The 14688-nt window shown below is 37.8% G+C and overlaps 2 protein-coding genes across 3 annotated transcripts in view; one reads left to right on the plus strand and one right to left on the minus strand.

Annotated features, from left to right (window-relative positions):
• The window catches only part of LOC128246987 (uncharacterized), a 29258-nt gene extending 27277 nt beyond the window's left edge, over positions 1–1981 (plus strand). For both annotated transcript variants that reach the window (XM_052970222.1, XM_052970223.1), the window contains 2 exons: positions 627–686; positions 1416–1981. In XM_052970222.1, the coding sequence (XP_052826182.1) occupies positions 627–686; positions 1416–1558 (203 nt within the window). In that variant the 3' untranslated portion in view covers positions 1559–1981. The remainder of the gene's footprint in view (positions 1–626; positions 687–1415) is intronic.
• A 2071-nt stretch (positions 1982–4052) lies between these two features.
• Positions 4053–14688, minus strand: part of LOC106872401 (dynein light chain Tctex-type protein 2B) — a 16456-nt gene continuing 5820 nt past the window's right edge. Inside the window, exons 2-4 of the mRNA XM_014919394.2 lie at positions 12559–12652; positions 5972–6062; positions 4053–4302 (exon numbers count right to left, since the gene is read on the minus strand). Coding sequence (XP_014774880.1) covers positions 4137–4302; positions 5972–6062; positions 12559–12652 — 351 coding nt within the window. The 3' untranslated portion in view covers positions 4053–4136. The remainder of the gene's footprint in view (positions 4303–5971; positions 6063–12558; positions 12653–14688) is intronic.

Here is a 14688-nt window from a genome sequence, read left to right on the forward strand (position 1 = left end):
CTTGATTAAATCATTTCAGCAGGATTTCATTGATTGCACTCTTTAAAACAGCAGAATGTACTCTACCACTATCTGTGGGTGAATATGACTTTGTGTAGTATGTACCATGCTTTCACTAAACTGTTTTAGGTGCTTCTATAACCACAAGCAGATATCTTCTCAGCGCCTTCTCCCATGACTCTGTGACACATTCAAGATGTGACAAATGGAGAGAGAGAGAGAGAGAGCAGGCTGCACCAGCATCCTAGCTAGTTACTCATTTACTGTTGAGTAGACTAAAAGTGACATGTAATGAAGTGTCTTGCTCAAGGAGACAATAGGCTGCTTAGTCCAGAAATCAAACTTATTACCTCAAGATAAAGTGAACATCCTAATGACTAGGCCACACATATTCATGAAAATAGCATAAACATTATACAATCTTATTATATTATACTCCTCTACATCTGGGACTTGCTCCTGTTTTAAGACAGAAAAATATTTAGATATATAAGTTATGGTTTCAAACACATTTTTCTATGTTAACACACATTATTAATCATGCTAACATTTGGGTATATATATATATACAAATCTACCAGTTTATTTAACTATTTTGATACAGTCATTTTTCATTGTTACTGTAGATTCTGATGACAACCCTCAAGAACATATCTCCATTTCTCCTTGCAATCATTCAATTAAAGGTGAGTTATGTTCTCAATGTGTTTATTTTACCTCTTTGTATACCTCTGAAGTTAAGTTTTATTATGGCATTATTATGGTTTTGGCCATACAGGATCACTGCCTTAAACTTTTAGTTTCAACCTGATACTTTAGTGCCATATCTTCATTTTTTATTAAGACATTATTTCTCAGCAATTAGTCAACTCTTACCACACAATCTATAAAGAAGTACTTATAGTTACTGATGTACACCTTGCCCCAGTGAGTTGGAAGTTATTAATGTTTGTTCATATTTTGATAATCAGAAACAAGTATGTATTGGTGCATGTGGAGGTGGGGATACAGATAGCTACTGTGTTTTTGCTGTTGGTGGTATGTTCAGCCTTTGTTTCAAATAATCTAGTTCATGTAGTTAAAATTTTTAAATTTCAGTTTACTATTTACAGTCACATGACTGGAGATTAGAAGTAGTTGGTGACAGCTGACATTGCTGACCAACAAACTAGTGGCAATATATCAAAGAAATGTTATTGTTACTTTAAAGTTGTAAATATGTGTTGTCTCCACAAAACAAGGTTTTGCATAAGAAAGATAGTTCATTTTGAAAGTTGTTTCTATACTTTGTTTTAAGAGTAAATGTTATGGTTTATCACCATTAACATTATTTTCATCCATGTTGTAATTTTTGCATGGGTTTCACTGGACTAAATGAAATAATTTCCTGTGAATATGTTTTATTTCTTTTTCAGATTGCATCACTAGGGACACTGTAGGGTTTTCTGACTTGAGTGAAATAGATGAGAATCAAACATCAAATGAAAACATTGAGGAACAGTTTGATGAGGAAAAATCAGAACATAAGGATAGCAGAGAGTCAAGTGATGAACTGTAGAATGACTAAGCAAATGATTGCAAACCACAATCTGATTGCTTGTAGGTGAGTGGGTGCATGCCCCTCACTCTCTATCGAGGCACAAACCTATGGCCTTGCCAGAATGCCTTGTTCAAAGTGAATAAACCTGAGGTTTTATTGAGATTACAGATGAAAGAGCTAATCTTTCAGACTCAGAAGATTGGAATCACGTCTTGTCTTTCACTGATTCTTCCAATGATGTCTGCACTTAATATTTTCTTTTCTCAAATATCTTTAATTTATTTTTATTTCTTTATTTACTTAATCTGTCCTTGCAATTTTACATGGGGTTTTTTTTTTTTTTTGCTAGTTTCTTTTCACATTATAATGTTTAGCGTTTAAAATTTCGTGGTGGGGAAGAAAATTTTAAATGATTGCATTAAATAAAACTTTGTTCTTAAATTGTTTGTTGTTTAACTGATCTGTCTTTATCACAGCTGAATCTGTTGTTCAGTTAATGGCAGTTTGGTACACTGGCTGACATTTTCTATGTGTGTTTGTGTGCATGTGTGAATATATAACATGTCTGTGTTGTGTCCAATGGACATTACACAACACTTCTTTATTACTATTGCCTTGCTATTCATTAACACACTGAGTGATTTCCTTTGGGTAATCTATTTAAACTAGTCCATACATGCTTAAATAGAACACACACACAATATATTGATGTGGGTTTTAGAAGAGGAATAGGAAAGGAATCAAGATAAAGCTTTGTTAAATAGTTCAGTTAGGGAGGGGTGGAGTAGCGGAGATGCTTGATGATTGAATAATTCTTAGTGGACTAAATCATGTAAAGAGGGGACAAATAAGTTTGAACGTGATGAGTGGCTGTATTTTGTCTCTTGTGGCTTGGTAACATTTTTGAAAAAAGATGGCTGTAGTAATGGGTTTGTCAGTGCCAGGAGAATTTAAGCAGTTGACTGTAATCATTCCTTTCATGTGTACCTCTCTCTCTTCATCCCACTCAAGATTACAGCTCTGAATTCTCCAAATGTTTCACTCATACTGTACTTTAAGTCCAGACAACACATCTATAATACTTGTAGAAAATCACTGACACCTACAAATTGGATACCTTATTGCCAACACGGCAACTCTTGTAAGACTACATCATATATTTCATATTGAACTCAGTGAGTACTTCCCTGCAGAAAATCTTTTCTTTTGCTGCCCACTTTGAATTCAACTTGACATTAGTCATATGAGGTAAACCTCCTCCAAAAATTCTCTTCCCACTCCATCAGGTCCACTGACACACACCTTCATGCCAAGTATGAAATCAATAAGGCCATTGTCTGAGTAAGGAAAGGAACATTTTCCTGGTCAATGTATATCAGAGTTACTCTCTACACACCAAATACTTCAATATTTCTCTTTCTATTTTTCTCTCCACTGATAAATCCTGATCTTTGGAAACCCACAACTATGTTGTCCCATTTCCAAGAAGAGCAATTACTCTGACCCTGCCATTAATCATACTTCTGCACTTACTTCTATCACTGCAAAGCTAATGAAGACAGCCATTGACAACTTATCCCAGCAACTTGAATTTCCCTCTTATGCTACTCACCAGTGGATCCTTGGCATTAAGAAAATCTCTTTAAAAAAAAATTAATTACTCAACATCTGCAAAGCATTCAACTGTATGCAGCACACAAATCTATCAAAACTGCTACTCTTTGAGTTCCATCCGTCATCTCTTGCCTCAGTGGCTTCCTGTCAGATCTTATTGCATGTACTACTGAAGTACCCCAAGATTAAGTTTTCTCCTCTATGCTCTTTTTCTTATATATTGATGATCTACTTGTTAGCATATCCAACATGCACTCATACTCAGATGTTGCCAGCCTTCATTCCTCCCCAACCTTCTGCATCAAAGCATCATCTATTTGCAGCCTCGACATCTTACACCAAACCTACATTGACTCTAGGAATAACAGCCTGAGATCTTCCACTGGGGTCATGTTAATGTTGTCTCTGTCAAACACCACTGTCACTCATAAACATCAAGTAACTACCCCACCCTAAGCATCAACAGTTCTTGACCACTACTGGAAATCTTTTTTAGTGAACAAGCATACTCAACATAGCAAAGATTAGGCCTCCTCTCATCTCAGTAGCTGATACTACACACACTCAGTCACGGTAGACTGCATCCAATGAAAGACCACTGATATGCTGATTCCTCTGCTTCACATTTTGCTACTACCATTGCCTCTGCTCCGTTGAGCTAGTTCACTACATGTCCTGTCTTAACTCACTTCTTGCCCTGATGTGACCTGTATTGTCCCTTGCTCTAAACACTGTCTGGTATTTTCTCTCCAGGACACCCTTCTGGAATTTCCACCTTGTAAGCTGTTCCAATGGCACATGAAATATGTCAGTCTTGGAAGACCCATATCAAAACCCCACCAAAAAGACATCTTGAAATAGCAGATATTGTTTTGTTTTCCTTTTAAAAAAATGTCTATTTCTAAGAATGATATAATTTTATTAACAACAAACTCCTCAAAGAACGTTATTTGATTGAAGATTATGTGCAAGTGCTTCTATATCATTCACAGTAAAAAGCCACTATCACCCCATGTGCAACTAATGTGCTGTTTTCAAATACATATTCAGCATAACCATCATCTTCAGCTGATTGCAATACCTTCCTGCTTAGTGCCAAGTCCTGTCGTTTTTTTTCTCCTATTAGAACTGTGGATACATATTTGTAACTGAAAAATGAAAGGGAATAACTTCAATAGTAGTATGCAACAGTATAAAAGGGTAAAATTGATATGAATTTAACCACTGTGGTGTAAAGTAATCTGCGGGGATGTGGGGGGGACACATTAGTACTGAAAAGGTACCCTCAAAGTGATCAAGTCAAAAACGCAACTGGACTTTCTTTCCAACCTGTGGGTATGCTTATCACCTTTATTTAATATAGACGCAGGCGTGGCTGTGTGATAAGAAGCCTATTTCCCAACCACATGGTTCCAGGTTCAGTCGCACTGCTTGACACTTTGGGCAAGTACCTTCTACTATAGCCTCAGGCCGACCAAAACCTTGTGAGTGGATCTGGTAGATAGAAACTGAAAGAGGCCCATTGTATATGTGTGTGTCTTTGTGTCTGTCTTCCACCTCAGCTTGACAACCGGTGCTGGTGTATTTACATCAGCAAAAGAGACCAATAGAATAAGTACCAGTCTTAAAAAAATAAGTTCTGGGGTTGATACATTCAACTAAAAAATTCTCCCCAGCATAGCCGCAGTCTAATGACTGAAAGAAGTAAAAGAGAAAAGATCTGTCTTCCATACTGGCATGGGTTGAATAGTTTGGCAGGATCCGAGCTGAAAGCCTGTGTCGAGCGCCAATGTCTACTTTGGCATAACTTATATGGCTGGATGCCTTTCCTAATGCAAGCCACTTTACATAGGGTACTGAGTGCTTTTTTTTTTTTTTTCCTTGTCATCTGCACGAGTGAGGTTGCTAAATAACTTGCAAGACAACCAGAAGCTCCCTTAACTGCGTGGGGTTATAGTAGAGAGAGATGTGGTTTCACGTCAGATGTTGAGAAGATAGAGGGAAAAAACCTGATCTACAAATGTGCTGGATGTCCATAAATTACCGTTACAATTTGAAGTGTGAAAGTTTTAAAGATAATTTATGGATACCCTGTGTATGTGTGTGTGTGTGTGTGCATCATTGGTTTATTTCAACGTCCATTTTTCCATGCTACCATGGATTGGACGGGGGGCCAATTTGAACCGTTACCTGTTTTCAAACAAAGTAATATTTCCTATAGTACTTTGAACAGCACAATGGCTGAACTTGATTTCACATAAGCTTGCAAACATACGACACCGCATATATATGACTGTGTCAGACATTCTTTTACGACAAGGAGACATGAGCGCACACGCATATACATGGCAGGCTTTCAGTTTTCCGTCTACCTAGTTCATTCAGGGCTTTGGTTGGTCTGGGCTATAGAAGAGGCCCAAGGTACCAAGCAAGAAATTCTCAAAATTACTTACCACTACTAATAATAGTATAGTAGGGTGATGAGAGTGAGAAATAGCGAGCTGTCTGTCACTGTTCTTTACATTATAAGTTAAAAATCCCTCCACAGTTGATCTTGCTTGTTGTTATTTAACCCCAAGTCAACCCCGCCTGAGCAAACTTATAATCAGCAGCATTCTAGCCATACTGTTTTCTTGTTTATTTAACCCTATGTTTTCACATGACCTTCCTTTTTAAGATGGTATAGTATATTTCAAGGGAAATTTTGTTTTGTTATTTTTAGCAACTCAAATGACGGCTTATAACTCCTTCGTAGACACTGGTATGTCACCTTGGAGTGAATAAAAATAGTAATATGGTGATAGGGGTTTTACCTACCGTGAAAAGTTCAGCTGTTTGACTTCATTTTTGATGATGTTACTCATAAGGATGGCTTTCTTCTTTGCTGTATTTTCATCATATACTGTTCCTGCATGATAAATATCTACACAGCTGTGAACAATGCCATCAAATGTGGACTATCTCAAACTGCATCTATGTATGTATGTGTATATATATATATACACATATATATATATAATAGGCATTTATGCGGATAAACAAATTAGACACATTAAATACATCATGATGTATTTAATTTATTTGACATATCTTATTTGTTTATCCACATAATTGCCTCTACACCCACTCAACCTGATCCCTCTTATAGCCTTTCTTTACCTTGTGGAATGATCCTCTGTAAAGACATCGGAGTCTAAGTTTGAATCATTTGAGCACTACTGAGTGTCTTCTATACAGAGAATCTCTAGATCTCATCTGTGAACTATATATGTATGTACATACATACATATGTGTGTGTATATGTTGTATATAACACACACAAATATAAATATAATAAAGTCAACAAAAGGAACGCAGCGCTGATAACGGACAGCCAACAACCATTGAGATGGTTGCAAGAAGCAACGAAAATTCTGGAAAAAAATATATAAATAAATTGAGTGGAAATCGAATCAGTGAATGTGTTAGTTGATAAGGAGTAAAGGCAAAAGGATTCTCCCCAGACTAAACAAAACCAAATATGTTTCAGTATTATACATTGTGTAAAATATAATAGCAAGAGCTTTTTCGGTTAATACATTTCAAAATATTATTTGACTAGTAGGACTGTGGAAGTTCCACAGAACAAGAAAGGATGATTTGCATTTTTATTTTTATTTTGCTAAGTTATTTCATTTCTAGTCACAATAATATATATGGTTCTAAGATTCCCCCCCTGCTGAACGCTTTAAGTTTCTTTCTCGCAACAAACTTTTTTAACCGTGTAATTTTCCTCTTCACTTCCACTAACCATATGAGTGACAGTATAATGCATCAGCTGGCTATCTTCTTTCTCACACTCACATACTCCCTTCCTCTCTCTCACTCTCCTCCTTTTCCTCTCTAACAAACTAATATTCTTCTACGAACAGGCAAAAGAATAATATAGATTTAGTTGAATAAAAAAAATGCTTTTCACTATCAAAATACCACCATCATCATCACTATAGTTTTCAATAACGAAGATTATTCCAGTTTAACTGTCTATATCTAGTTTTTCTTTCTGTCGATGTATCTCTACTCTAACAATGCAAACCTGTATCTGTCTGTCTGTCTCTCTCTCTCTCTCTCATAATGTAACTGCCTCCCTTGTTCATCTCCCTCTGTCTGCCTTTAACCTCACCACTAGAACATTACCCTCTGCTAAATGTTGTATCCTCAACATATCACTTTCTTTTTACCTTTCCCTCCCCACCCTACCGCATGTCACTAACACTTCTATCTCCCTCTTTTCTCTCGCTCTTCGCCTCTCCCTTCAACTAACCACGTGATGCATTTGGCCATAGTGTATTATTTAACTCCTCCTTTTTTCTCTAGTCATTCCTCCCCCTCTCTCTCTCTCACTTTTACTCCATCTCTCACTCACCTCCACTTCTCTAACTAACTAAAGTATAACGGGCAAACGAACAAGCAGATTATTATATAGTGCTGACTTGTTTATTACAAATTACACGATTTGCTGTAAGCACAAACCAGCTTATCCTGATTCCATTTACACGGTTATTCTTGATTCCATTTACGCGGATATTCTTAAGATTTAGAGAAGTTTTTGTATTTGGCTCGAGTCAAAAATTATGGTACTGTGCATTGCTTTGAGGTAAAACACGATATATGTGTGTGTGTATGTACGCATGTGTATATATATATATGTGTGTGTGTGTGTACGTATGTTTATATATGTGTGTATGTATATATGTGTGTGTAAGGATTCCGAGACGCAAACCGATATGGTAATGGAAGCTCATGGCTCCTTCAAATGGGCGGAGATTTAAAGATATCCTTAAATAAGCTTTTGATGAGGAGGAGGTAGGGATAGAGACAGGACACAGAGGACAACTGGAAGTTCTTACGGGATAATCTACTGAGGGTGACAGACCAAATCTGTGGTTGGAGCAAAGTTTCCATCAGACCAAGGGTGACATAGTTGTGGAAAAGTGAGGTAGACAGGACTACAAAAGAGAAGTGACGAGCTTGGAAAGAGTGAGGGTACCAAAGAAACATATCAGAGAAGCAAGACGTCAGATATACATAGCTAGGGCAGAAGCAGAAAGGAAGAGGTTTGCCAAACCTTACAGCGTGAAGATCAGAGACTTGGTGTTCCTGATAGCTAGACATTGTGGTAGAGAGAATCAAGATGTTGAGGTTAAGAAGTGCTCTTAGTGATCCTGAAAAGAAAGAGGCATGTAAGAGCTACTATGAAAGACATGCGGAGAATGAAAGAGGGTCTTCGTCATGTGAACCCAACAGAGGGACCAGCTATCCTAGTTGACTGGAGTATGATAGATAAGACAGTTAAAGATATGAAGACAGGGAAGGCTCCTGGTCCATCAGAAGTCACTGCTGAAATGCTTAAGATATCTGGCAGAGTTTGATACAGTTTAGTCATCAGTATAGTTAATGAGGTTATTCTGGGAAGCGTATTCCCAAGTGACTGGTGAAGCAGCATCATAGTCAGCTGCTACATGGGCAAGGGAGACGCCCTAGATAGAAGTAATTATAGAGGCACAAAATTGCTGGACCAGGTGATGAAAGTTGCGGAACAGAATTAGATTAAATGAAATGCAGTTCGGCTTTGTCCCAAAGAGAAGCACCACAGATGCTATTTTCATAGACAGGCAACTGTAAGAGGGGTATTTAGCTAAGAAGAAGAAGCTTAGAATTTGTTGACCTAGAGAAAGCCTTCGCCGGAGTACCTCGCTCTGTGATGTGGTGGTCTCTGAGGAAGCTAGGGATAGACGAATAGCTTGTGAAAGCAGTACAGGCTATGTACAGGGGTGCTGCTTGTAAGGTAAGAGTTGGTCATGGGTATAGTGATGAATTTAGTGTCTAAGTAGGTGTCCACCAAGAGTCGGTCTTCACCCCACTTATATTCGTCGTCGTCCTCCAGGACATAACAGAGGAGTTTAAGTCTGGAAACCCTTGAGAACACCTTATATGCTGATTATTTTGCCCTCATAGCAGTATCTGTAACAGAATTAGACAAGAAATTTCAGGTGTGGAAACAATCTGGAATCAAAGAGTCTTAAAGTAAAATTAGCAAATATCAAGGTCTTAGTAGGCAAGAAATCGGACAGGACCCTTCACTCTTCCGGTAAATGGCCCTACTTAATATGTATGAAGGCTTAGAGAGAAATTCCATTCGGGGTATCCAGTGCAAGCTGTGTACACATAAGAGGTGCAATGGAATTGTAGGAAGGTTAACAGAGAAAGTAGTGTTCATATGTGGAAGATGTACGAGAGCCATAAAGACCACAGATACACGGGAAACTGATTTCCTTACATGTTCCGGTGCCTCTCTGGAAGTTGTAAATAATTTTTACTTCCTAGGTGTCCTAATTAACAGTAGAGGAGTATATAACGAAAGTGTAGTTGCTAGAATAAAAATAGGATGGAGAAAGTTCAGAGAGCTTTTACCTTTGTTGTCAATCAAAGCTCTCTCCAAGTAAAGGGAAGATTGTATGATGCATGTGTGTGAACTGCGATGCTGCATGGTAGTGAGATGTGGGTCATGAATGCAGAGGACATGCGAAGGTGGAGAGGAACGAAGCTGGTATGCTCTGCTGGATGTGCAATGTCAGTGTGCGTGTGCGACAGAGCATTGATGTATTGAGAGAGAAGGTGAGCATAAGAGGTATTAGAAGGAGTCTGCACTAGCTTGGTCATATAATGCATGTAGACGAGGACAGCTGCATGAAGAAATGCCGATCACTTTAAGTGGAGGGAAGTGTAGCGTAGACTCGGGTGGAATTCCTCTCTCCCATTTATTATATATACGTGCATTCGAACGTAGCAGGGAACAGCTAGCCTTTGGCCGCTATTTGGGTCCCGCTGTGTCCACTACTCTGATTGGTTGGTATTAGCGCAATTTGTCTCTTACTCGATTGCGCATAACCAGTCGGAGGCCCTAAATGTGATCACGTGGGACAGCCAGTTCACTACTCCATCTGAGCCTATTACTCCTTATAAAAACGCACCTCTTCCTCGTTTCGGAGTCTTTTGGTTCTAGACTTTTGGTAGCAGGAGACCCAGGAACATGGGATGAAGTATTGAAGGCCGATCTCAAAACGCTGACCCTTACGAAAGAGATGACAGGGGACCGAGATATGTGATATATTGCTATACTCGAGAAGACGTGCCTACAACAGAATTGAGATCCTAAATCAAGACGCCACATAAAAAGCATTGACGTAGATGCTGGTGTCATGTAAAAAGTACCCAGTACTTTATGTGGAATGATTGGTTTTAGGAAGGGCGTCCAGCAGTAGACTAAGCCAAAAAGACTATGGAACATAGTGCGACCCTTGGCCTTGTCAGTTCCTGTCAAGCCCTCCAACGGACGTTAAGTGTTGATAAAGATATCACGCGCGCGCGCACACACACAGATTTTATGTTTATTTTGGAACAATAGCGTCCCTACATCCATTTATCCATTAACATTTCAACACCTTCCTCGGCTCAGAATGAAATGATAGTAATAATAATGTTATTTACGCATTTTGCCTTTGGTCGCACAAAAACCATGGGAATACACTTATAATTGATAAATGCAACAACACGAAATCTAAAAATTAAGCAACGATTTATTTCTGCTAGATTTCCTTAATTATAATATTTTACATGTAGACTATACGTGCTTCAAGTTAAAGTTAATATCTAAAATATTGACTGTGCACTTACAATAATCTTTAGATCAAAACTTTTGAGTACTAATTATTTGTTTCTAATCCTTTCTAACTGTGGCCGTTCTTATTACAGGTTACAACTAATCTTTCATCTCTCTATATGCTAAACTCAATAGAAGCGAATTTAGATTGAAAGGTTTATAAAATAAATTAAGTTACAAACTTCGGCACCATTAAATGCAACACATAGGAACATCAAAATGTTCCATACTTTTGCTTTTTATCATTTACTTTTTTCAGGCATTAGACTGTAGCTATGCTGTGGCGCCGCCTTGAAAAATTAAAGTCCAACGAGTCGATTCCAGTACTTATTTTTTAAGCCTAGTACTCATTCCATCAGTCTCTTTTGCCAGACTGCCACGTTACAAGGACGTAAACACACCAACAGCGGTTATCAAGTGGTAGTGGGGGCAACCAGACACACGCGCGCGCACACACACACACACACACACACACACATGTATATACGACAGGCTTCCAGTTTTTGTCTACAAATCCACTCACAAGGCTTTGGTCGGGCCGAGGCTATAGTAGAAGACACTCGCCCAAGGTACCACGCAGTGGGACTGAGCCCGAAACCAGGTGACTGGGAAGCAAACCTCTCATCATATAGCCACGCCTGCACCTAACAATACATTTTACTTAGAATAGGTCATCATAGGAAAGAAAAGAACTTTTATCATGCATAACAACATGAATATTTAAATCTCCTAAATATTATAATAAGGCTTTAAACAGAAGCGGCTTCTCCAATGAAGTTCTAAGAATATCAGAAGGATGTTTGCATAGCTTAATCTGCCTTTCAGTTTAAATATTAGTTTTAATATTGCTTCTTCTTTCCTAAACTTAATCAATAAAACTACCCTACTAACCACAAGTTTTATAAGAGATTTTTTTAAACAGGCTTTAAATGGCTTTAATGCAAGTTAGAGCTGTACAAATAACTTCTGCATTTTCTTCATCTAGGATTAATAGAATGTAATTAATATATATAGTTAAACATAATCCAGTGTCACAATGCAATACCTAGTAACACTTGCTCTCTAAACGGTAAATGTCTTCAAAAAGTGGCATCTACAGCGTTAAAATCTCCATTATTAAAACAACGACATCAATGGTTTCAAATGTTCTCTCTGTCTCGCAGAAAAGCAAAACATTCTAACAGAAATGGTTAGCATAGAGCTATAATAGAAGACTTTTGTTTAATGTACTGTGTCGTGGGACTGAACCCCAAACCACGTGTTTGGGAAGCGAACATCTTTAAAAACATCCATGCTTGCACGCGCGTGCGCACACACACACATCTATAGGTACTAGCATAGCTGTGTGGTTACAAAGCTCAGTTTGCAGCCACATGCTTTTGGAATTGATTGTACTGTGTGGAACCTTAGGTAAATCACTTCTAATGTGGCCTTGGGCCAACCAACACTTTGTTAGGCCTTCTTAGACTGTGGTAGGGAAGGGAAGAGAAAAATAGACCACATATCATAGTTACTGCGGTAAGAACCAGTAACACAGCAAGATATTGAGTTATTCTCTAACAGAGAGTAGATCTCTATGTTTTCACCAGAGTGGATTCTCCTAAAGGCAGTGAAAGAGATGCATTAAGGCTACTGTCAAAAATAGACACATACCATTCAGCAGTTTTGAACTTGTCAGCTACTGAAAAAGGCTAAAACTTACCCTCTAAATGTTCATGTAAACAATCTTTTATAATTATTCGGGCTCTGTCTGGGATAAAAGGAAATTCAGCATGCATTGGATGTTGTGGATCATACTGTGAACATAAAAAAAGAAAAGTATGTGAGCACTAATATAAACAAACGATAAAAAATTATATAGCAGTCATTGTTTGAGAAAGGTAGGTGGCGTGAACGGCTGGAAAACTACATCTGATTGTTGTCATGTGATTTTTGTTACAATCGAAACTTTTGTGATGTCAAAGACAAAAATCACTGGTTTCTATAAAGTTTTCAAGCGTGAGAGAAGACTGGTATGTGACATAGGATGTAAGATGCTAAATCTTTTTCAATACCAAACTGTCTCTGATAACAATGTACAAGACATTTAATTTTTAGAATACTCACATTTGGATTAAATAATTAATGTAAAACTTAATCATTTTATTAAATCATCCCATGCTTTTAATTATTTTGAAAGATAACTGAAACACATAAGTAGTGAATTTTACCGGAAATATGATACCAAAAAGGGTTAAATATGGTTCTACAAAGACAGTATTAGTAGGTGCTGATTACAAAGAGAGATTCAATGTGTTAAAAGATAGTGAAATCCTTCATTAGATAAAAAAAAACGGCTGGCAACAGGAAGGGCGTCCAGTTGTAAAAACAATGTCTCAATAATATAATCATTTAATCCATGAAAGCATGGAAAAACAGATGTGAAACGAGTGAACGAAGACGTGAATTTGGAAGTGTATTGATTGAGGATGGTCTTGTTGGATTGAAGTGACCAAAGAATATTTCACACTTGGTAACAGTTTACACAAAGAAGTTCTCAGATGGACGCCAGCCGAGATGTTCTGAGAATCTGGTGAGAAGGACGTTTGTTGCCAAGAATAGACAGCACAGTATTGATCAATTTAGTTGATTTGAAGTTCGGATAGTTTGAGTGTTGAGGCTGTTATGCAGAAGGGTCTTGTGGAGAAGATGGTGCAAAACAGTCCAGATTAGCAAACTAATTGATTTGAGGGCTTTGTAATAGGACTCAGCGAGATAGCAATAAAGAAATGAGTTTAATTAAAGTTACTTAGTAAGACGATTCAAGAGTTGTCCACATACAAGATAGGAAGATGATTCATTCAGACGTTTATCGTATCTTCGGCTTTATCGTTAGTGGTAAATATAGAGAAAAAAGAAAAGAGAATCTCAGTTGGGAGATCAATATGTGTGTGTGTGCGTGCGTGTGTGTGTGTGTGTGTGTGTGTACGTACGAACGTACAGGCTCGCGTATATATATCTGCGGATATATTGTTTTTATACATATACTTCTACACGTGTGCATATACAAATATATGCACGCACACACACTGTCTGACACGCACACAACTTTCTGACAGTGTATGTATTTGTGTGTTTGTCCCTCCCGCCATTGTTAGACAACCAATGTTGGTGTGTTTACGTCTCTGTAACTTAGTGGTTCGGCAAAAGAGACCGATACAATAAGTACTAGGCTTACAGAGAATAAGTCCTGGGGTCAATTTGTTCGACTAAAGGCGGGGATCCAACATGGTCGCAGTCAAATAACTGAAACAAGTAAAAGGATAAAATAATAATACTTCCATATGTATCCGCGTGCGTGTTGTATCCGCGTGCAGGTGTGTGTTGGTGCGCAAGAAAAACATTTACAGAAATGTATTCATAAAATTTCTATTATAATAAGTTATCTTTATATGCCATGTTTGCAATTCTCGATATAAATGATAGCAAAGTGTATATCAACTGAAATTAAAATCCTGGTTCAATGACAGATCGATCAAGTTACTAAAGTTTGAACGTTGTTAGTAAGAACATATGCTCTCTTTTAATTGAATATCGAAAAAGAAAGTAAATGCAAGGGGAATTAATTTTGGCGGCAAGGAGTAAACGTCTTGTTTCATTATCACAATTAAAAAGAAATTCAGAGGTGTAACATTGTGCAAGTTCATTTCCGTAAATGTTTTTCTTGCACACCAACATCCCGCTTCCCCCACACACGCACTTAAACATTTACGCATGCGGATACACATGGGTGAAGTTCCATTTTGGAAGTATGTTAAAGCTTTTATTGTTTTGGAATGAAGAACACAAACAT

This window comes from Octopus bimaculoides, chromosome 8 (genome assembly GCF_001194135.2).
Source record: "Octopus bimaculoides isolate UCB-OBI-ISO-001 chromosome 8, ASM119413v2, whole genome shotgun sequence".
Taxonomy (NCBI): domain Eukaryota; kingdom Metazoa; phylum Mollusca; class Cephalopoda; order Octopoda; family Octopodidae; genus Octopus; species Octopus bimaculoides.